This window comes from Nerophis lumbriciformis, linkage group LG12 (assembly GCF_033978685.3).
Source record: "Nerophis lumbriciformis linkage group LG12, RoL_Nlum_v2.1, whole genome shotgun sequence".
NCBI classification, from domain to species: Eukaryota; Metazoa; Chordata; class Actinopteri; order Syngnathiformes; family Syngnathidae; genus Nerophis; species Nerophis lumbriciformis.
Genome location: NC_084559.2, coordinates 22,931,736 through 22,957,141, shown reverse-complemented (window position 1 = coordinate 22,957,141; position 25,406 = coordinate 22,931,736). Strand labels below are relative to the sequence as shown.

The 25,406-nt window shown below is 39.7% G+C and overlaps 1 protein-coding gene across 2 annotated transcripts in view; it reads left to right on the top strand.

Annotated features, from left to right (window-relative positions):
* mvb12bb (multivesicular body subunit 12Bb) overlaps positions 1–25,406 on the top strand; it is a 134,353-nt gene that overhangs the window by 90,596 nt on the left and 18,351 nt on the right. For both annotated transcript variants that reach the window (XM_061985774.1, XM_061985773.1), the window contains exon 8: positions 23,166–23,221. In XM_061985774.1, the coding sequence (XP_061841758.1) occupies positions 23,166–23,221 (56 nt within the window). The remainder of the gene's footprint in view (positions 1–23,165; positions 23,222–25,406) is intronic.

The following is a 25,406-nucleotide window of genomic DNA, read 5'->3' as shown; positions in this document are numbered from 1 at the left end:
TATATATATATTTATATATATATACATATATATATATATATATATATATATATATATATATATATATATATATATATATATATATATATATATAATAATCAAACAATACTAAATATACTAACTAAGGAAATGGAGTGTCACAAAATCCAGTGTGTATGGTGTAAGACTATGTGTGTAGATTAGCTGTTGAGTGTTACCGTAAATGTTGAACGAGAGACGAGGAAGTCCAGGGGAGAGAGAAGTCAACAGGTCCGAGTCCAAAGCGGGGGAAGTCAAGGATCGAGGGAGGCAGTCAGAGTCCAGAGGCAGATCCAGGGAAAAGTGAGACGCACAGCTCACTTTCAAGGCGACGAAGGGTACACAAGAAAACACACACTGAAAACACGGAGGGGCAAACACAGAGAGAGCTGGATTGCATCAAGCAGGATGTTGCTTACTGTACGCGAACAGAAGGTTATATTCCGGCACGGGATGGCAGGTTGTGCCGGCTTATGAAGGCAGCGCGCTCATCACGGGCAGGTGCGCAGATTGCAGATTGTCTGCAGGCGCGAGGAGGCACGCCCGCAGCGGAGATAGAGCGCCTGTGTGCGTGGCCCGCGGTGCGCTCGTCAGGACGCAAAGATGAGGGCGCATTGGAATAAAAACAAAAACAAAAGTGTTGCGTTTATATTTTTGTTCAGTATATTACAGAAAGATAAATGACAGAACACGGTTATATATTTTTAATAAAAACAGAATTAAAAAAATAAAATAAATATATATATATATATTTTTTTATTTTATTTTTTTTAAATTTATTTATTTATTTATTTATTTATTTATTTATTTATTTATTTATTTAATTAAAAATATATAACCGTGTTCTGTCATTTATCTTTCAGTAATATACGGAACAAAAATATAAACGCAACACGTTTGTTTTTGCTCCCATTTTTCACGAGTTTAACTCAAAGATGTAAAACTTTTACACAAAAGACCCATTCCTCCAAATATTGTTCACAAATCCGTCTAAATCTGTGTTAGTGAGCACTTCTTCTTTGCCAAGATAATCCATCCCACCTCACATGTGTGGCATATCAAAATGCTGATTAAACAGCATGATTATTGCACAGGTGCCCACAATAAAAGGTCACTCTGAAATGTGCTGTTTTGCTTAATTGGATCAGTCAGTATATGGTGTGACCACCAGTTGTCTCACGCAGTGCAACACATCTCCTTCACGTAGAGTTGATCAGGTTGTTGATTGTGGCCTGTGGAATGTTGGTCCACTCCTCTTCAATGGCTGTGCAAAGTTGCTGGATATTGGCAGGAACTGGAACATGCTGTGGTATACGCCGATCCACAGCATCCCAAACAAGTTAAATGGGTGACATGTCTGGTGAGTATGCTGGCCATACAAGAACTGGGATGTTTTCAGCTTCCAGGAATTGTGTGCAAATCCTTGCAATATGGGGCCATGCATTGTCATGCTGCAACATGAGGCGATGGTCTCGGGTGAATGGCACAACAAGGGGCCTCAGATTCTCGTCACAGGATCGCTGTGCATTCAAAATGCTATCAATAAAATTCGCTACTTGTTCGTTGTCCATAACATACGCCTGCTCATACCCTAATCCCGCCCCCACCATGGGCTACTATATTCACAACATTGAGATCTGCAAACAGCTCTCCCACATGACGCCACACACGCTGCCCCGAACAGTGAAAACTAGGATTCATCCGTGAAGAGAACACCTTTCCAGCGTGCTAGACGCCATCGAATGTGAGCATTTGCCCACTCAAGTCTGTTACGACGACGAATTGCAGTCAGGTCGAGACCCCGATGAGGACGACAAGCATGCATATGAGCTTCCCTGAGACGGTTTCTTATAGTCCGTGCAGAAATTCTTTGGTTATGCAAACCACTTGTTGGGGGGGGGGGGTATATTGTAGCGTCCCGGAAGAGTTAGTGCTGCAAGGGGTTCTGGGTATTTGTTCTGTTGTGTTTATGTTGTGTTACGGTGCTGATTTTCTCCCGAAATGTGTTTGTCATTCTTGTTTGGTGTGGGTTCACAGTGTGGCGCATATTTGTAACAGTGTTAAAGTTGTTTATACGGCCACCCTCAGTGTGACCTGTATGGCTATTGATCAAGCATGCCTTGCATTCACTTGTGTGTGTGAAAAGCCGTAGATATTATGTGACTTGGCCGGCACGCAAAGGAAGTGCCTTTAAGGTTTATTGGCGCTCTGTACTTCTCCATACGTCCATGTACACAGCGGCGTTTTAAAAAGTCACAAATTTTACTTTTTGAAACCGATACCGATAATTTTGAAACCGATACCGATAATGTCCGATATTACATTTTAAAGCATTTATCGGTCGATAATATCGGCAGTCCGATTTTATCGGACATCCCTAGTTATGACTGTACGCTACTTCATATTAGAAATGGCAACAGCGGAGGATCAATGCCCCACAACAAGAGGATAGAGAAAAAGAAGGAGCTTATTGACTATGGCGCGGACTACAATGGCGGACGGATGCAACATTTTGGGCCTTATGCAGATCCCAAATACACGGCAGCAGGTACCAATAGGTAAGAAAAGTTGGTTTTGCATAATCTTGCGAAACAAAACGCCAAATAATATGTCTTTAGTTGGTGCCATTTTGGGGTCCATAATAAAACGAGTATGTTGAATCACAGTACACCTTACTAGGGTAACCGTAATGCTCCGACAATCCATCAAGGGGTGCGGCTTTGAGACTTACCAAAGTCGTACTAAAACATTTTGACAGAAGTGAGTAATGTTCTATATTCTCAATGAAACATCAAAGTTTTGGTGTTGCTTGCTTACGGGTACTTGCTCGCATCATTTATTGAACAGGCGTCAGTCAACCTGCAGTCCACACGTATCTCTTATGTGTGACTGCCATCTATTAGTCACACTTATCATTACACCATGTCCCAAATAAAATAACTTTGAGATCGGTAAGTACAACCAGAATGTATATGTACATTATGCGAACCGGGTTGTAAGGCGCACTGTCGATTTTTGAGGACTTGAAAGGAATTTAAGTGTCCCTTATAGTCCGAAAAATACTGTACATGTAGTTTTTTGCAAGTCTCAATCACACTTTGCATTTTTTCCTAAATATACATTAAAAACTGGTATTACCGTATTTTTCGGACTACAAGTCTCAGTTTTTTTTCATAGTTTGGCCGGGGGTGCGACTTATACTCAGGAGCGACTTATGTGTGAAATTATTAACACATTACCGTAAAATATCAAATATTATTATTTAGCTCATTCGTGTAAGAGACTAGACCAGGGGTCGGCAACCCGCGGCTCTAGAGCCGTATGCGGCTCTTTAGCGCCGCCCTCGTAGCTCTCTGGAGCTTTTTCAAAAATGTATGAAAAATGGAAAAAGTTGAGGGGGAAAAAAAATATTTTTTGTGTTAATATGGTTTCTGTAGGAGGACAAACATGACACAAACCTCCCTAATTGTTATAAAGCACACTGTTTGTATTAAACATACTTCACTGATTCGAGTATTTGGCGAGCGCCGTTTTGTCCTACTAATTTTGGCGGTCCTTGAACTCACCTTAGTTTGTTTACATTTATAACTTTCTCCAACTTTCTAGGAAGTGTTTTATGCCACTTCTTTTTCTGTCTCATTTTGTCTACCAAACTTAACGTTGTGCATGAACCCACAAAGGTGAGTTTTGTTGATGTTATTGACTTGTGTGGAGTGCTAATCAGACATATTTGGTCACTGCATGACTGGAAGCTAATCGATGCTAACATGCTATTTAGGCTAGCTATATGTACATATTGCATCATTATGCCTCATTTGTAGCTATATTTGAACTCATTTAGTTTCCTTTAAGTCCTCTTAATTCAATTTATATCTCATGACACACTATCTGTATGTAATATGGCTTTTAATTTTTTTGCGGCTCCAGACAGATTTGTTTTTGTAGTTTTGGTCCAATATGGCTCTTTCAACATTTTGGGTTGCCGACCCCTGGACTAGACATATGCAATTTCATGGGATTTAGCGATTAGGAGTGACAAATTGTTTGGTAAACGTATAGCATGTTCTATATGTTATAGTTATTTGAATGACTCTTACCATAATATGTTACGTTAACATACCAGGCACGTTTTCAGTTGGTTATTTATGCGTCATATAACATACACTTATTCAGCCTGTTGTTCACTATTCTTTATTTATTTTAAATTGCCTTTCAAATGTCTATTCTTGGTGTTGGGTTTTATCAAATACATTTCCCCCAAAAAATGCGACTTATACTCCAGTGCGACTTATATATGTTTTTTTCCTTCTTTATTATGCATTTTCGGCCGGTGCGACTTATACACCGGAGCGACTTATACTCCGAAAAATACGGTACTCAGGTTATTTGTATTAAACTCAGTCATGTTCTAATTGTATTTCCCTAATTTTACAACATAAATACCTGACGTAAAAGAAAGACAATTACATTTCTCTAAAAGTCTATTAATTAGGGCTTAAAATCCAAGTATTAAATACATTAATATATTTTATTTGGAATAAATTTACTTCGACTAACTTACTAGCTCCAGTTATAAACAGTAAAATATGATCAATGGACAATTCTTGCATGAATCTTAAATTAATGAGAGAAGCTTTGAGGCCCTCAGGCATTTTAGATTTTTTTTACCATCATATTAAGATCATTTAAATATATTTCGGGTTTTAAGATCTTCCTGGACTCCAGACTCTCATCCCTCATTGCATTCTATCTATGCCCGAGATAGAAGCAGTATGTCATTAGTTCCGGTGGCCAGACTTGGACAGCATCAATAGATGGGCCTGTCATGGTTCCCTCATTTGCCTCGTGTACAGCAGGGTTTGTTATCACATATCTAATTAGAACTTGATAAAAAATATTTCACAAGATCCAGTCATTAAATATAGTTTAAGGAGATTTATGATCAAATATGCCCTAAAGATCTTTTAATGGTCTCACTGACTTGTTAAGTTTGTTATTAATGATCTTCTAATACAGTACATATTGTGGTATGATTTTTGGAAGCACAATGAGAGTGTGAGGATGAAGTTGCTCTGGAAAATGGACAATTGAAATTGAATAGTTCTGACCTGTATGCTGTGAAGCAGTTGAAACTAAGTTTATTCCTAAAATACTGCAGGAGTGTAGAATTATTACAGTTTTAAATGTATATTTCCCCATTAAAACTCTAAATGCATAATACTAATAACTGTTACCTGAACTCTGAAAACACATTGTGTTCTTATTAGCATAATTAATGTCAAATGGCAGGGCTGCATTGGTGGATCAGTTCTCAGGGATGATAAATTAGTGCATGCCTAGGTTACTGGTGCCAAGGATGCCCCTATGGCTGTCATCCCTCCTGCTTCCACTCTGGCACCGTTCATTACTCACCGCATGAAATGCCACTTTACATTGCCTGGTACTGTGAGCACGGAGAACTTAATAATGCCAACGGCAAGCATGCAGGTCCTGCTGTTCCACGGTCCAGAGGGCAACTTCCTCACTGAGGGCTCAAGATTGTGGAAACAGGCCAAACCGGGAATGTGCACTCATCAATACGGATCGCACATCAGTCACTAATTCAGAGGAGTCACATGAACAAGTATTCGGCACTGGTACGCTTTTCTTGTTAGGATTTCTTGAATCTGGCCACATTCCTCGCATCATTGCGGGTTAGTTTGCCCTCAGAACGGCTAATTAAGAGGGAATTTGTGTAATTGTGCCTTCTGCTGTGTCCCATCCGGCACATGCAATTTACTGTCAGTGGCTCTGCCAGCTTTTACACTTGTCCAGAGAGGCGCTGCCCATTTATACACACATCAGGCTGCACATTTACCAACGGCCACAGCTGGGTTTCAGTGCCAGTGCCACGGCAATGTCGGAAAAGACACAGTGTTGCTGATTAAAGTCCGATCGTCCGGTTAATGTCTCAACAACAAAGCCAGGGCTCTCCCAGCTTGAAATTTGTTTTTTTTGTTCTTATTTAAAATTGACGTATTTGCACCTTTTCCCCCCCAAATATAATCGGTGCAGTTGTTTTCAAGTTTTGTAACTTACCATCCTCTAAGCCAGTGGTTCTTAACCTGGGTGCGATCGAACCCTTGGGGTTCAGTGAGTCGACCTCAGGGGTTCAGACACACCCGACTCATCGTGTAAATAAAAACTTTTCCCTATCGGCGTATTACGGATCCGGCAACAGCAGAAGTCAGACTGATTTGCAGGTGTGTAATTTGTTGTGAGTTTATGCACTGTGTTGGTTTTGTTGTTTGAACAAGGTGATGTTCATGCATGGTTCATTTTGTGCACCAGTAAAAAAACATGGTAACACTTTAGTATGGGGAACATATTCACCATAGATTAGTGGCTTATTAACATGCAAATTAGTAACATATTGGCTCTTAACTAGTCATTATTAAGTACTTATTAATGCCTTATTCAGCATGGCCTTATTATAACCCTAACCCTCTAACCCTGGCCCTAACCCTCTAACCCTAACCAAATAACTCTAAATTAAGTCTTTGTTACTTACAATATGTTCCCCATACTAAAGTGTTACCAAAAACATATAACTTTGTCTTGAATTTGAAAAAAAAAAACATTTTATTTTTCACTAGAGAAGGGTTCGGTGAATGCGCATATGAAACTGGTGGGGTTCGGTACCTCCAACAAGGTTAAGAACCACTGCTCTAAGCATTGAACAAACCATAATTGTTACTGGCGTTGCCCACTTTCTGGAAGATTGATGGACTAGAGTCCAATTGGGACCATCCTCTTGGCTCACTTCCTACTAGCGCATTTTTTTGAAAGGTGTGTCTGTGATAGAGACGTAAGTGGGTCATCCGGCAAAAAATGTGCATCCCCACTGGTTACAGGCTAAATGTTAATTGGAATCTGTAAATAAACTAGCTGAGTGGCAATGACGTAGTTAGTAGTTATTTATTTACCACATAGGAAATAATAGTTTGATATGTCTTTAAAAGTTATGTTAAGTACATCAATATTTGCTATATACTCTATATAATGAGTATATAGCAACTAATTGACAAATTAGTTTGTCAATTTGTAGGTCAAAAAAATCTAAATGAATCAGTTTTCTCTGCTTTTTGCAAACCTCACTTTTCAATGGAGATGAGTAGCTTTCACATTTGAAATAATACGGTACTATTTTTCAGTATTTATATGTGTGTTATTAAACGTTTATTGTTTGGTAATATATTTTTTAATGTCCATCCATCCATCCATTTTCTTCCGCTTATACGAGGTCGGGTCGCGGGGGCAGCAGCCTAAGCAGGGAAGCCCAGACTTTCCTCTTCCCAGCCACTTCGTCCAGCTCCTTCCGGGGGATCTCGAGGCGTTCCCAGGCCAGCTAGGAGACATAGTCTTCCCAACGGGTCCTGGGTCTTCCCCGTGGCCTCCTGCTGGTCAGACGTTCCCGAAACACCTCCCAAGGGAGGCGTTCGGGTGGAATCCTGAGCAGATGCCCGAACCACCTCATCTGGCTCCTCTCGATGTGGAGGGGCAGCAGCTTTAGTTTGAGGTCCTCCCGGATGACAGAGCTTCTCACCCTATCTCTAAGGGAGAGCCCCGCCACCCGGCGGAGGAAACTCATTTCGGCCGCTTGTACCCGTGATCTTGTCCTTTTGGTCATAACCCAAAGCTCATGACCATAGGTGAGGATGGGAACATAGATCGACCGGTAAATTGAGAGCTTTGCCTTCCGGCTCAGCTCCTTCTTCACCACAACGGATCGATACAGCCTCCACATTACTGAAGCAACCGCACCGATCCGCCTGTCGATCTCACGATCCACTCTTCCCTCACTCGTGAACAAGACTCTGAGGTACTTGAACCCCTCCACATGGGGAAAGATCTCTTCCCCAACCTGGAGATGGCACACCACTCTTTTCCGGGCGAGAACCATGGACTCGAACTTGGAGGTGCTGATTGGAGGTCGCTTCACACTCTGCTGTGAACCGATCCAGTGAGAGCTGAAGATCTTGGCCAGATGAAGCCATCAGGACCACATCATCTGCAAAAAGCAGAGACCTAATCCTGCAGCCACCAAACCGGATCCCCTCAACGCCTTGACTGCGCCTAGAAGTTATGTCCATAAAAGTTATGAACATAATTGGTGACAAAGGGCAGTCTTGGCTGAGTCCAACCCTCACTGGAAACGGGTCCGACTTACTGCCGGCAATGTGGACCAAGCTCTGACACTGATCATACAGGAAGCGGACCGCCACAGTCAGACAGTCTGATAACCCATACTCTTTGAGCACTCCCCACAGGACTTCCCGGGGTACACGGTCGAATGCCTTCTCCAAGTCCACAAAGCACATGTAGACTGGTTGGGCAAACTCCCATGCACCCTCAAGGTCCCTGCTGAGAGTATAGAGCTGGTCCACAGTTCCACGACCAGGACGAAAACCACACTGTTCCTCCTGAATCCGAGGTTCGACTATCCGGCGTAGCCTCCTCTCCAGTACACCTGAATAGACCTTACCGGGACGGCTGAGGAGTGTGATCCCACGATAGTTGGTCTCCAGACAGTGATTAGAATGAATCCCAAAATCAAATCACTTCTTTTCTTTATCTCATTTCTTATATTCCCTGAATGTTTAATCAGAATTAGCCCATAAGATGAGTTACGTTGCTAACTAACAAACTGACAAATGAGAAGACGCCTGCAAATAAGGTCGATTTTCCAAGCTGTTTTGAAGCCGCACCCACCTCAATTTTGGAGGAATTGTATTTTGTACACATATTTGGCGCACACGTCTATAAGTTACAAGTGTGCACAGTACATATTGAGACAAGGATTTAGACAGGCGCTTGATTACAGTACGTTCACAAATTTAACAGTTAAAAGACAGCGTCTGCACTGCAAAAAGTCAGTGTTCAAAAACAAGAAAAAAATAAAATAAAATTAGGGGTATTTTACTTGAACTAAGCAAAATTATCTGCCAATAGAACAAGAAAATTTGGCTTGTCAAGACTTTCCAAAACAAGTAAAATTAGCGGACCTCAATGAACCCAAAAATACATACTTGCCAACCCTCCCGGATTTTCCGGGAGACTCCCGAAATTCAGCACCTCTCCCGAAAACCTCCCGGGACAAATGTTCTCCCGAAAATCTCCCGAAATTCAGGTGGAGCTGGAGGCCGCGCCTCCTCCAGCTCCATGCGGACCTGAGTGACGTGTCGACAGCCTGTTTTCACGTCCGCTTTCCCACAATATAAACAGCGTGCCAGCCAAATCACGTTATAACTGTAGAATGATCGAGGGCGTGTTCTTGGTTTCTTATGTGGGTTTTTTGTTAGGCAGTTTCATTAATGTCCTCCCAGCGCGGCAACAACACACAACAACAGCAGTCAAGTTTTCGTCTACCGTAAAGCAGTTTGTCTGCCGTAAACAGCAATGTTGTGACACTCTTAAACAGGACAATACTGCCATCTACTGTACATGCATATGTGACGATAACATCTAGGGCTTTTAGGGAGTGCAGTGCACAACTGCGCACACAGCAAGGAGACAAAGCAGAATGCATCATCAGAGAGGGTGTTCAGCATGGTTAGAAAAATAGTGACAGAGAATAGAACAAGGATGGACAATTCAACCCTTAACTCAACAATGAGTAGATGAGTGCTATGTGTGTGTATACGTGTAAATAAATGAACACTGAAATTTTAAGTATTTCTCTTATGTATATATATATATATATATATATATATATATATATATATGTATATATATATGTATGTGTATATATATATATATATATATATATATATATATATATATATATATATATAAATGTAATAAAATTAATTTATATAAATATATATATAGCTAGAATTCACTGAAAGTCAAGTATTTCTTATATATATATATATATATATATATATATATATATATATATATATATATATATATATATATATATATATATATATATATATATATATATATGAAATACTTGACTTGGTGAATTCTAGCTGTAAATATACTCCTAGAGAAAAAAAAAGAAGACAGGGGGAAATTGTGGGGACAAGAGGGGGATTAGACAGAGAGACAAAAACAACAACAGCAAACAACAACAACAACAACAATAGAGCAACATCAGCAAATACGAATATGATGGTAAAAGTAATAGCAAATAAGCAGTTAGCGAAAAATAAAAAATAATACAGAAATGACAATGAGCATTATTACACTACAAATGGATCAATACAAATACCAATAGAAATAGCGCTATTGATAATGAACAATACCAATAATTTACCTTTATTAACAACAATACAGTTGTTTAAATGCAACAATACATATACGTAATGATAACTTGACTACTTTTCCCCTCTTAACCACGCCCCCAACCACCTGAGATCATTTAGGACCAATACCCTTAAAACAAGTAAAACACTCTAACATAAAATCTGCTTAGTGACAAGAATTATTTTTTCTGACAGAAAATAAGCAAATATCACCCTTATTTGAGATATTTAATCTTACATAGATTTCAGTTTTTGAAGTGTGTAACACGCTTATAAGACCAAAACCTAATAAAGCATACATTTGATTGTTTTAGTGTGAAATGTACACGATTGTCAAAATACAACAAATGTAGCGTTATATTTTGTAAAGATTGTACTCCCGCCAAGGTCAGTTCAAAATAATTTCTGCATTTCTTGGATTCATATGCATGCACATATACAGGGGGGGTGGCATGGATTCCACTTTTCATATGCATATACAGCATGAATTTCAAAGGGGAGCACTCTTCGACCAAACACCGGAAGAATCTATGAATTAGGCGCAGTGTTCAACGTCTGGGGGAAAAAAAGTTGCAGTTCATAGACCAGAAATGACGGTACACAAAAAATACATTTTCAAACAATATTTGTTATCTGAAAGTTCATTTTTCTTCTTAAAAAGCACGCTAAACGCTAAAATATTGGTATTTTTCAGGTGCCCAGAATGAATGAATTTAATTAGAATTTATTTCAATGCACTGCAAAAACTGAAATCTAAGTAAGACTAAATATCTCATATGAGGGTGACATTTGATTATTTTCTGCCTGATAAGATAATTCTTCTCACTAAGCAGATTTTATGTTAGAGTGTTTTACTTGTTTTAAGTGTTTTGGTCCTAAATGATCTTAGTAAGATATTACAGCTTGTTGCTGAGATTTGATGACCTATATTGAGTAAAACATGCTTGAAACTAGAATATCAACTGATCCAAAGCTGTGTCATCAACACTCACAAGTATAAAACTACTTTTTCAAAGTAAGAATTTCTTATTTCAAGCATGAAAAAAAAAAAACATGACTTTGACACAATTGCGTCTCATAATTAAAACAGATGACAGCCAAATGGACTTTGCTGTTTGATTTTCAATGAAACAAGAGAACATATACGTACTCATATAGTAGTACAGTTGGCACAGTACAGTAAACTGACAGTTAACATTTAAACAATTCACATGTGACATTTCAAACAATTTTGAACAGAAATAGTTCATGCCGGGCTGTAAATATATATATATATATATATATATATATATATATATATATATATATGTATATATATGTACATTCCTTGCGCACTAATTGACTGAAAGAGCACGCATGCACTTGGCGCGATGATGTCATGTTATATCATTATGTCACGATAATGGCACTAGCATTTACTTAATTTAAGAATATTTTTCAACATATTGAGAAAAAAGGTCTCATATTTGATTTTTCTACCAAGAAAAGTGCACTTGTTATTAGTGAGAATATACTTATTTTAAGGTATTTTTGGGTTCATTGAGGTGAGCTCATTTTACTTGTTTTGGAAAGTCTTGACAAGCCAAATGTTCTTGTTCTATTGGCAGATAATTTTGCTTAGTTCAAGTAAAATGCCCCTAACTTTTGTATTTTTTGTTCTAGTTTTTGAATGCTGACTTTTTGCAGTGTGGGAAACATTGATTTGAGACAAGTTTTTTTGAGTTACGAGCTCTGTTGCAGAACAAATTAAGCTTATATGTCAAGACACGGTATATCCAAATTGTGGATGTATTTTCTTTGTTCCAAAAAAACAACGCAAATGACTTTATTTTTGGATAAGAAGGAAAAGTGCTTCCTTTTCATTGGACAGCGTGAAATATATTTATTCTAAAATGCTGGGTACCAGAAAAATGCCTCCATTTTTCAAAAGTTACACTTCCTGTTTTCAGCTTTTTAATGTCTCGATTTTTCTTACCCACCCCAACTTTCTGTCTTTGGAAAGTGGTGGAAATATAAAAGAAAAAGAATGGGTTTCATCGAGCTCGAGTCATTAAAACAATCTGAAAATAGCAACTCGCTATCATCTGTTCTGGTGGTATGGGTCAGGAGCTCTGACACCTCCAAAATTCCTCCTGTCAGGGTAGGGGGGCCATTTGTATTCTCTCTCATTAGGCAATTTGACTAATGACCTGCCGTGGCTGCAGAGCTACTGAGGGACCCGCATCCTGGCGCCCTCTCCCTCTCTCAACAGCCTGAGCACACACACCCTCCATTGGAATGGCACAGATGGCATGCCTGGGCGACAAAATAAACTACAATATGTCTCCGAGATGCTGTCAGGCCGGGGCACTATTTCTCATGTCAGAGTGTGGCTAAGGGCTGTGAGTGGGCAAAGGGAGGTCCTCTTGCAGCTCACTGTGTTGTACTCACCATTATCTGCAGAGGTGACACAGAGCCAGCTATGCAACTAGAATAGCATTTCCATGGTCTGCATGAAGAATCCCCCTCAAATTGAGAATCATAGCGACAGGAGCAATGCAATGTCTAGCCAAAATTCATTGTTTGAATATTCAGTGAAGAAATAAGCATTTGATCCCATGCCGAGTTTGTAGGTTTGTTTCCTGCCTTACGAATATATTACAAATATATGATAATCCAGGTTTATTGTTAGACAGCATGTATTGAAAAGAAAAAAAACAAACAACTAAAAATCTTGAAGAAAATGTGTAAATAACTTTGTATGGGATTGAGGGAGATGTGCACTGCAAAAAGAAGAAAAAATAAATACAAATTAGGGGTATTTTATTTGAACTAAGCAAAATTAGCTGCCAATAGTACAAGAAAATTCGGCTTGTCAAGACTTTCCAAAACAAGTCAAATTAGCTAACCTCAATGAACCCAAAAATACCTTAAAATAAGTATATTCTCATTAATAACAAGTGCACTTTTCTTGGTAGGAAAAAATGAGACCTTTTTGCTCGATATGTTGAAAAATATTCTTAAATTAAAGGCCTACTGAAATGCGATGTTCTTATTTAAACGGGGATAGCAGTTCCATTCAGTTGCCATATTTTTGATGAAAGGATTTAGTAGAGAACATCGACGATATAGTTCGCTGAGAAAAAAGCCTTGCCTGTACCAGAAGTAGCAGACAATATGCACGTGACGTCACAGGTTGTGGAGCTCCTCACATCTGCACATTGTTTACAATCATGGCCACCAGCAGCGAGAGCGATTCGGACCGAGAAAGTGACGATTTTCCCATTAATTTGAGCGAGCATGAAAGATTCATGGATGAGGAAAGTGAGAGTGAAGGACTAGAGGGCAGTGGGAGCGATTCAGATAGGGAAGATGCTGTGAGAGGCGGGTGGGACCTGATATTCAGCTGGGAATGACTAAAACAGTAAATAAACACAAGACATATATATATTCTATTAGCCACAACACAACCAGGCTTATATTTAATATGCCACAAATTAATCCCGCATAACAAACACCTCCCCCCTCCCGTCCATAGAACCCGCCAATACAACTCAAACACCTGCACAACACACTCAATCCCACAGCCCAAAGTACCGTTCACCTCCCCAAAGTTCATACAGCACATATATTTCCCCAAAGTCCCCAAAGTTACGTACGTGACATGCACATAGCGGCACGCACGTACGGGCAAGCGATCAAATGTTTGGAAGCCGCAGCTGCATGCGTACTCACGGTACCGCGTCTGCGCATCTAACTCAAAGTCCTCCTGGTAAGAGTCTCTGTTGTCCCAGTTCTCCACAAAGCTTTACTGTCATCTTTCGGGAATGTAAACAATGAAACACCGGCTGTGTTTGTGTTGCTGCAGTCGGCCGCAATACACCGCTTCCCACCTACAGCCCTTCTTTTTTGCTGTCTCCATTGTTCATTGAACAAATTGCAAAATATTCACCAACACAGATGTCCAGAATACTGTGGAATTTTGCAATGAAAACAGACAACTTGATAGCTGGCCACCATGCTGTCCCAAAATGTCCTCTACAATCTGTGACGTCACGCGCAGGCGTCATCATACCGAGACGTTTTCAGCAGGATATTTTGCGCGAAATTTAAAATTGCACTTTTAAATTTCGTATGCAACACATGCCGTATCGGCATGTGTTGCAAAGTTAAGATTTCATCATTCATGTATAAACTATCAGACTGCGTGGTCCGTAGTAGTGGGCTTAAGTAGGCCTTTAAGTAAATGCTCGTGCCATTATCTTGACATAATGATATGCGCTCGGCATCATGATTTTTTTTTTCCTGCTTGAAGTAAGAAATTACTTTAAAAAAGTAGTTTTATACTTGTGAGTGTTGATGACACAGCTTTGCATCAGTTGATATTCTAGTTTCAAGCATGTTTTACTCAATATAGGTCACACAATCTCAGCAACAAGCTGTAATATCTTACTGAGATGATTTAGGACCAAAACCCTTAAAACAAGTAAAACACTCTAACATAAAATTCTGCTTAGAGAGAAGAATTATCTTATCAGACAGAAAATAAGCAAATATCACCCTTATTTGAGATATTTAATCTTACTTAGATTTCAGTTTTTGCAGTGTGTGTTTGATGCTCGACAAATAGCTGGCAATCTAACCCCAATGGACACAAATTAGACATTTCCCTGTTAGAAAGTATTACCCTGTTCTTATTTGTTTAAACCTGTTTGTTTTGAAGCAACTTGGGCACAAGTAAAATATCGTAAGGTTCAATTAAAAGGAACTTTAATGGATTGATTGTAAGCTTAACTTGTTATGTGGATAAAGGACACCTGAGAAAGTAACAGTCACTACGTTTCTATGCACTGAATTAGTTTGATTTCTCAGACAGTTCGTTTTTTTGTATTTTCACACTTTGGTGTGAAGTCCAAGTGTCCATGCGCTTTCTCTTATGCGACTAGGGTTGTACTGTATACGGGTATTAGGATATTGTACCGCGATACTAATTAATCATACTCAGTACTTTTCCGCCTTTGATTGATTGATTGATTGAAACTTGTATTAGTAGAATGCACAGTACAATACATATTCCGTACAATTGACCACTAAATGGTCTAATGGTTTTTCAACTTGTTTAAGTCGGGGTCCACGTTCATTAATTAATGGTACAACTATATACTATCAGCATAATACAGTCACCACAGAAGTTAATCATCAGAGTATATACATTGAATTATTTACATTATTTACAATCCGGGGGTTGGGATGTGGAGGGGGTTGGGGCGGGGGGGGTTAGGTTTGGTTGCTATCAGCACTTCAGTCATCAACAATTAAAAACCCCGTTTCCATATGAGTTGGGAAATTGTGTTAGATGTAAATATAAACGGAATACAATGATTTTCAAATTATTGTCAACCCATATTCAGTTGAATATGCTACAAAGACAACATATTTGATGTTCAAACTGATAAACATTTTTTTTTTTTGCAAATAATCATTAACTTTAGAATTTGATGCCAGCAACACGTGACAAAGAAGTTGGGAAAGGTGGCAATAAATACTGATAAAGTTGAGGAATGCTCATCAAACACTTATTTGGAACATCCCACAGGTGAACAGGCAAATTGGGAACAGGTGGGTGCCATGATTGGGTATAAAAGTAGATTCCATGAAATGCTCAGTCAGTCACAAACAAGGATGGGGCGAGGGTCACCACTTTGTCGACAAATGCGTGAGCAAATTGTTGAACAGTTTAAGACAAACCTTTGTCAACCAGCTATTGCAAGGAATTTAGGGATTTCACCATCTACGGTCCGTAATATCATCAAAGGGTTCAGAGAATCTGGAGAAATCACTGCACGTAAGCAGCTAAGCCCGTGACTTTCGATCCCTCAGGCTGTACTGCATCAACAAGCAACATCAGTGTGTAAAGGATATCACCACATGGGCTCAGGAACACTTCAGAAACCCACTGTCAGTAACTACAGTTGGTTGCTACATCTGTAAGTGCAAGTTAAAACTCTCCTATGCAAGGCGAAAACCGTTTATCAACAACACCCAGAAACGTTGTCGGCTACGCTGGGCCTGAGCTCATCTAAGATGGACTGATACAAATTGGAAAAGTGTTCTGTGGTCTGACGAGCCCACATTGCAAATTGTTTTTGGAAACTGTGGACGTCGTGTCCTCCGGACCAAAGAGGAAAAGAACCATCCGGATTGTTATAGGTGTAAAGTTGAAAAGCCAGCATCTGTGATGGTATGGGGGTGTATTAGTGCCCAAAACATGGTTAAATTACACATCTGTGAAGGCACCATTAATGCTGAAAGGTACTTACAGGTTTTGGAGCAACATATGTTGCCATCCAAGCAACGTTACCATGGACGCCCCTGCTTATTTCAGCAAGACAATGCCAAGCCACGTGTTACATCAACGTGGCTTCATAGTAAAATAGTGCGGGTACTAGACTGGCCTGCCTGTAGTCCAGACCTGTCTCCCATTGAAAATGTGTGGCGCATTATGAAGCCTAAAATACCACAACTGAGACCCCCGGTCTGTTGAACAACTTAAGCTGTACATCAAGCAAGAATGGGAAAGAATTCCACCTGATAAGCTTAAAAAATGTGTCTCCTCAGTTCCCAAACGTTTACTGAGTGTTGTTAAAAGAAAAGGTGATGTAACACATGAAATTCTAAGTTAATTATTATTTGCAAAAAAAAATAAAGTGTATGAGTTTGAACATCAAATATCTTGTCTTTGTAGTGCATTCAATTGAATATGGGTTGAAAAGGATTTGCAAATCATTGTATTCCGTTTATATTTACATCTAACACAATTTCCCAACTCATATGGAAACGGGGTTTGTACAAAAATATAATTTTTTTCGACATCCCTAGTAATCATTGATCTGATTACTTTTTTAAAGTAAGTGTGGCAACACTGGTTTTATGTTCCATGCATGTCAACCTAACCTTTCTATAGAACACTCACTTTTCTCCTCTTTTTTGGTACTTTTTCCAAAATGTATTGGTAGGGAAACACCCACTGCATGTGTCTATGATCAATCAAGTTAAAAACAATCATATTTCTTCATGCATCTCTGGATTTAGGAACTGAATATTTTGAATCCATCATTTTTTTCACTTTCACTGCAGTTGTACTGGACACGTGAAAAAGTTAAGCAACATCCCTAAAGTGTCTTGGGATGTGGTTCAGGTAATATGGGGCATGCTCAATCACCCGCGCATATTTTCCCATCAGTCAATGTCCGTGCACAGCACTGCATAGTTGCGTGTGTGCGCGTGGCTTAATGCCTGTGTCTGCTGGAGACCTAGGTATATGTATGGCGCTGCTAAAGTCCTGGGTGACAGTGCATCCAACAACGGAAGGGTGAGGGATTAGCGCTCAACCCGGCGTACGAGGAAGCCCTTCCCGCCTTGAAACAGCCATTCATCTGTGCCCAGGGATTGGAGATGACAATGCAGCCATTGCTCATTGTACCTGACGGAGCCATTAATAAGGCAATGATCCACACGGGTCCTGTGCTGACTCCGTTCTTTACACTCAAATCACTCAAGCCACGGGTTCCTCCTTACTTAACGCCACCTCAGTGCTCACCGCCATCATCATCACCATCATCATAGTCACCGTGCCAAAAATCCTGGGTGACGTTTTCCTATTGACTGCTCACACATACTCCACATGCCAAATAACTACTCAATCCTCCATACTGTAATACACTCACGAGGTAATGGACCACAGAATGGCCATTTGAGCAGCTAGAACATGTTTCATAATGGAGTTCTAGCTAGAAGATTGTATTTACATTACTTTTGCCCTTTGCACCTCAGATACCACTGTGCCACAGATATCCATTTCTTAGCACCAAGTCATCTTCAGAACCTTTCCATTCATCTGGATGTAAGATAGTCGCTCGCTGGTAGCTCGTATGGATGGAGGTGGAATACAAAGTGAGACCTGGTTTTAAATGCAATAAGAAAACTCTGGCCTTCAGTGCTGTACAGCCATCTGTCCATGCCACACAGATCCATCAGCCACTGCAATCCCTGCACCTCATGGCTGCCTATTGATTCAAATGTATTCTTCTTTGCCTGGCTCTATGCTCCCAGTAACGCAGGAGAAGTGTGTGTTCTCATATATACAAACCCCATTTCCATAAGAGTTGGGAAATTGTGTTAGATGTAAATATAAACGGAATACAATGATTTGCAAATCATTTTCAACCCATATTCAGTTACAACATATTTGATGTTCAAACTGATAAACATTTTTTTTTTGCAAATAATCATTAACTTTAGAATTTGATGTCAGCAACACGTGACAAAGACGTTGGGAAAGGTGGCAATAAATACTGATAAATATGAGGAATGCTCATCAAACACTTATTTGGAACATCCCACAGGTGAACAGGCAAATTGGGAACAGGTGGGTGCCATGATTGGGTATAAAAGTAGATTCCATGAAATGCTCAGTCATTCACAAACAAGGATGGGGCGAGGGTCACCACTTTGTCGACAAATGCGTGAGCAAATTGTTGAACAGTTTAAGAAAAAAACTTTCTCAACTAGCTATTGCAAGGAATTTAGGGATTTCACCATCTACGGTCCGTAATATCATCAAAAGGTTCAGAGATTCTGGAGAAATCACTGCACGTAAGCAGCTAAGCCTGTGACCTTCGATCCCTCAGGCTGTACTGCATCAACAAGCGACATCAGTGTGTAAAGGATATCACCACATGGGCTCAGGAACACTTCAGAAACCCACTGTCAGTAACTACAGTTGGACGCTACATCTGTAAGTGCAAGTTAAAACTGTCCTATGCAAGGCGAAAACCGTTTATCAACAACACCCAGAAACGCCGTCGGCTTTGCTGGGCCTGAGCTCATCTAAGATGGACTGATACAAAGTGGAAAAGTGTTCTGTGGTCTGACGAGTCCACATTTCAAATTGTTTTTGGAAATTGTGGACGTCGTGTCCTCCGGACCAAAGAGGAAAAGAACCATCCGGATTGTTATAGGCGCAAAGCTGTGATGGTATGGGGGTGTATTAGTGCCCAAGACATGGGTATCTTACACATCTGTGAAGGCGCCATTAATGCTGAAAGGTACATACAGGTTTTGGAGCAACATATGTTGCCATCCAAGCAACGTTACCATGGACGCCCCTGCTTATTTCAGTAAGACAATGCCAAGCCACGTGTTACATCAACGTGGCTTCATAGTAAAAGAGTGCGGGTACTAGACTGGCCTGCCTGTAGTACAGACCTGTCTCCCATTGAAAATGTGTGGCGCATTATGAAGCCTAGAATACCACAACTGAGACCCCCGGACTGTTGAACAACTTAGGATGTACATCAAGCAAGAATGGGAAAGAATTCCACCTGAGAAGCTTAAAATATGTGTCTCCTCAGTTCCCAAACGTTTACTGAGTGTTGTTAAAAGAAAAGGTGATGTAACACAGTGGTGAACATGCCCTTTCCCAACTACTTTGGCACGTGTTGCAGCCATGAAATTTTAAGTTAATTATTATTTGCACAAAAAATATAAAGTTTATGAGTTTGAACATCAAATATGTTGTCTTTGTAGCATATTCAATTGAATATGGGTTGAAAAGGATTTGCAAATCATTGTATTCCGTTTATATTTACATCTAACACAATTTCCCAACTCATATGGAAACGGGGTTTGTATTTTTAAACTTGTTTATGAACTTAAACCACACATCTGAGATAAGTGGGTGTCAAAGCAATGGCTTGAATGCATCTTTGGCTGTTCGGAAACAGCATACCTTTAATCCTTGCAGTTATTACCGCCACCAATAACGTAATAATGTAGGTCCTGCATGGGTCTGTTTTCACTTGTTAGCACAATTGCAATCTACTTAAAAATCTGATACCAAGATCAAAATATCATGCGCTAAACAATGTGTGCAAACTATAAAATGGTGTCACCTTCTCTGGGCAATATACTGTAGAAGTGTGATTTGGACAGAATAACCTATTCTTAGCACGCCAAAGTTGCGCCAAAGAGGCAACTTTTAGTCAGTCCCTTAAGATATCCAGTAGCTAGTCAGATTACTTCTAGACCTCCACCCCAGATCCCACCTCACTCCTACCCACTTCTCCAAAGTGGGCTGGCTCAGGGTGGAGGACAGAGTTAAACAACTTGCACTGAGCCTAGTCTATAAAATCGGCTACGCCTCCCTGATACCGAAGTACTTGTCAAACTACTTCCTTAACGTAAATGACCGCCATAACCACAACACCAGGGGGAGCTCCACAAACCATGTTAAACCCAGATTCCGATCTAACAAAGGTCTTAACTCATTCTCTTTCTATGCCACATCAATGTGGAATGCACTCCCAACAGGTATAAAGGAAAGGGCATCTCTATCCTCCTTCAAAACCGCAATAAAAGTACACCTCCAGGCAACTTCAACCCTAAACTAACACCCTCCCCGGATTGTTGTTAATAATCAAATGTAAACAATCAAATGCAGATATTTTTCGTATGCCTTCTGATCTCTCTCTCTCTCTCTCTCTCTCTCTCTCTCTCTCTCTCTCTCTCTCTTTCTATGTCCACTACTTGCTGTACATATTCTACCAAGTCAGACCTACACTGTTTCAATATCCATTTCTCTGTTCTCAATTGTTGATGACTGATGATAACAACCAAACCCCCCCCCCCCCCCCTCCACACCCCAAATTGTAAATAATGTCAATAATTCAATGTATACACCCTGATGATTATCTTGTGTGATGACTGTATTATGATGATAGTATTTATGATAGTATATATCTGTATCATGAATCAATTTTTAAATTTAAACAAGTTGAAAAACGTAATCGGGTGTTACCATTTAGTGGTCAATTGTACGGAATATGTACTTCACTGTGCAACCTACTAATAAAAGTCTCAATCAATCAATCAAAAATATATAGAATTATAAAACAATATTGCTGATATGTCTATTATTTTCTATTCGTGACGTCCAAATATGTTGACATACACACGTAGGATGGCAGATTCTCTGTGCATTGCCAGTCTTTGCAGCGCAATCGCCTCCTTTCTCAAAACCATTTGTGCGTAACTGTGCCATGTTGCGCGCACATTTCAAACAAGCGGCTGCAGAACAGTTTGAGCCTTGATAAATCACATTGCGTGCGCAACATGTTTACCGTATTTTTTGGACTATAAGTCGCAGTTTTTTTTCATAGTTTGGTCGGGGGTGCGACTTATACTCAGGAGCGACTTATGTTTGAAATTATTAACACATTAGCGTAAAATATCAAATAATATTATTTAGCTCATTCACGTAAGAGACTAGACGTATAAGATTTCATGGGATTTAGCAATTAGGAGTGACAGATTGTTTGGTAAACGTATAGCATGTTATACTTATTTGAATGACTCTTACCATAATATGTTACGTTAACATACCAGGCACGTTCTCAGTTGGTTATTTATGCGTCATATAACGTACACTTATTCAGCCTGTTGTTTACTATTATTTATTTATTTTAAATTGCCTTTCAAATGTCTATTCTTGGTGTTGGGTTTTATCAAATCAATTTCCCCCAAAAATGCGACTTAGATATGTTTTTTTTTCCTTCTTTATAATGCATTTTCGGCAGGTGCGACTTATACTCCGGTGCGACTTATACTCCGAAAAATGCGGTATATTTGCATCTCCTACTCCCAGTATTGTGACATTCAAATATTTTCCACATGTAATGTGGCGTTCCAATATTTATCACATGTTCTGCATATACATGAAGGAAGACCAAATAAATGGATTGCGTTTCCTATTTTTCTCACTTGAGAGATGCAATCCTCTGCACTCAAGCTTAGTGGATCAGCTTTGCATGCACTATCAGGTTTGCATGTGTTTTACTACATGCACACCTTTAGTAGATCAGGCCATTATTTTGTTTCCCCTGACAGGAGAATTTGTACCACTATACCATTTTTCAAAGTTATACACTCTACATTGTGCTTGCTTTAACAAAAGAATACCTTCAGTCACGCTTCGTACGATTTTCTTGGACTTCAAAGATCGCAAACCACATTGTGGCAAGTGTCGTGACTTCAGATTGTTTAAAGTTTTCTGGGTTTTTTTATGAGGTCAAGCAGCTGCAGTTTTCCCTTCAGCCTCAAATCTAGAGGCTTTGTACCTCTTGTCACCTTGTGTTAATTTCTGCCTTAATGTATTTTATAAACAAAGAGATGCTCTCTAGCCTGACAGTGGTGACACTTTGATTCCAGTGCAGGATGCAGGCAGTCCCGGGTTACACCATTAATAATCAACTGCCAGCCATCACACCATTTTAACCACGATCATTATGATAAAGGGCATACACTTAATTACAGGCCTGCTTAATTATAGCTCTGTTGAAGCTCGTTTGTTTGGTCAAATGCTAATTATACCACCACGCTCTTGGCAAGTCCTCATTTCAATCCCCTTTTTTTTGTGGGCTGAACACTCTGGCTTATTTTCATGCAAATTTGATATCTGAGAGTTTTTGCCTTTCTTCTTTCCATTTTCCTGTGCCGGGTGTAAGTGTGGCTTTGTTTGTGAGGTGAACATCTCGCCGACAAGATGAAATCAAGAATAATCAAGAATAATTAAAGTGGAAGAGGGCTGGGAAGGGCTGGCTTGGAGGAGAGAAGCAAAGAATAAAAAAAAAAAAGCCTTTCATCTTGTCTCCATAGATGGAAGGAGGGGAGGTGTCGGAGATCGCTGAGATGTTGATAGCTTTGTTGCTTCATTATGCCATATATGGTTTCCTTCAAACTCTGAGAATTAGAAAAGGAGACATTTTTGGGGGGTATAAAAGTCACATTTGAAACTGATTGTTTTCTTCCTTCTTGCAGCCATGGATGACGTGCCCTTTGGAATCAATCAAAAGTTCTACGATACAACAAAAGAGGTAAAATATACAGACAACATTATTTAAAGATTGCATGTTCCGTATATTACCTTCATCAAAATCATAGCCAGAGCTGTAGGGTGTCATTTCACCCAAGATCAAAAATATGTTTTTTTCCTTTCGACATTATCTTTCCAACAGAAAACGCACTGTATTCTGGGTATTTTTTTTATCCATCGTCCATTTTCTACCACATCTTCCGTTCAAGATCTCAAGGAGCTAGAGACTATACCTTGGACTGGTTGACATTAACTTTATTTTTTTTTTGCAAATATTAATTAACTTAGAATATCATGGCTGCAACACATGCCAAAGTAGTTGGGAAAGGGCATGTTCACCACTGTGTTACATGGCCTTTCCTTTTAACAACACTCAGTAAACGTTTGGGAACTGAGGAGACACATTTTTTAAGCTTCTCAGGTGGAATTCTTTTCCATTCTTGCTTGATGTACAGCTTAAGTTGTTCAACAGTCCGGGGGTCTCCGTTGTGGTATTTTAGGCTTCATAAAGCGCCACACATTTTCAATGGGAGACAGGTCTGGACTACAGGCAGGTCAGTCTAGTACCTGCACTCTTTTACTATGAAGCCATGTTGATGTAACACGTGGATTGGAATTGTCTTGCTGAAATAAGCAGGGGCGTCCATGGTAACGTTGCTTGGATGGCAACATATGTTGCTCCAAAACCTGTATGTACCTTTCAGCATTAATGGCGCCTTCACAGATGTGTAAGTTACCCATGTCTTGGGCACTAATACACCCCCATACTATCACACATGATGGCTTTTCAACTTTGCTCCTATAACAATCCGGATGGTTCTTTTCCTCTTTGGTCCGGAGGACACAACGTCCACAGTTTCCAAAAACAATTTGAAATGTGGACTCGTCAAACCACAGAACACTTTTCCACTTTGTATTAGTCCATCTTAGATGAGCTCAGGCCCAGCGAAGCCGACAGCGTTTCTGGGTGTTGTTGATAAACGGTTTTCGCCTTGCATAGGAGAGTTTTAACTTGCACTTATAGATGTAGCGACCAACTGTAGTTACTGACAGTGGGTTTCTGAAGTGTTCCTGAGCCCATGTGGTGATATCCTTTATACACTGATGTCGCTTGTTGATGCAGTACAGCCTGAGGGATCGAAGGTCACAGGCTTAGCTGCTTATGTGCAGTGATTTCTCCAGATTCTCTGAACCCTTTGATGATATTACGGACCGTAGATGGTGAAATCCCTAAATGCCTTGCAATAGCTGGTTGAGAAAGGTTTTTCTTAAACTGTTCAACAATTTACTAACGCATTTGTTGACAAAGTGGTGACCCTCGCCGCATCCTTGTTTGTGAATGACTGAGCATTTCATGGAATCTACTTTTATACCCAATCATGGCACCCACCTGTTCCCAATTTGTCTGTTCACCTGTGGGATGTTCCAAATAAGTACTTGATGAGCATTCCTCAACTTTATCAGTATTTATTGCCACCTTTCCCAACTTCTTTGTCACGTGTTGCTGGCATCAAATTCTAAAGTTAATGATTATTTGCACACAAAAAAAATGTTTATCAGTTTGAACATCAAATATGTTGTCTTTGTAGCATATTCAACTGAATATGGGTTGAAAATGATTTGAAAATCATTGTATTCCGTTTATATTTACATTTAACACAATTTCCCAACTCATGTGGAAACGGGGTTTGTAAATAAAATCCTAGAACTACGTTCTTACTTGTGCCCTCTTATGCATCCTCTGAGCTGACCTCATACAGGATTTTTAATCGTAAATAATACAAATGTTCGATTATCAGCTCTGAATGTTTATCTGAACAGATCGGAGAGGGTTCAAATCAATCTTTACAAATCTCAGGCTCCAAAACTTGCCTGATAACTATGATGTGTGTACACTGCTTAAGATGGGACACATATACCGAGGTCTGTACTTCTGGAACCTCATAGCTGGTTAAGGCCCTGGTCAATAATGTACTATTACTTCTCCTTGAAGCTGCATTATATTTTAGTGCTTCTCCTTGACCAACAACTTTGTTTTTTTCACCTTTCCTAACCTATCTCTCCTATTTTCCTAGACATCCTTCTCCTCTCCTGTCCACCACATTCCCTGTCTTTCCTCTCCTTTACCTTCCATCGCTGCCTTTCTGTTTGTCCTCTCAGCTTTCCGTTCTTCTCTTCCACCCGTC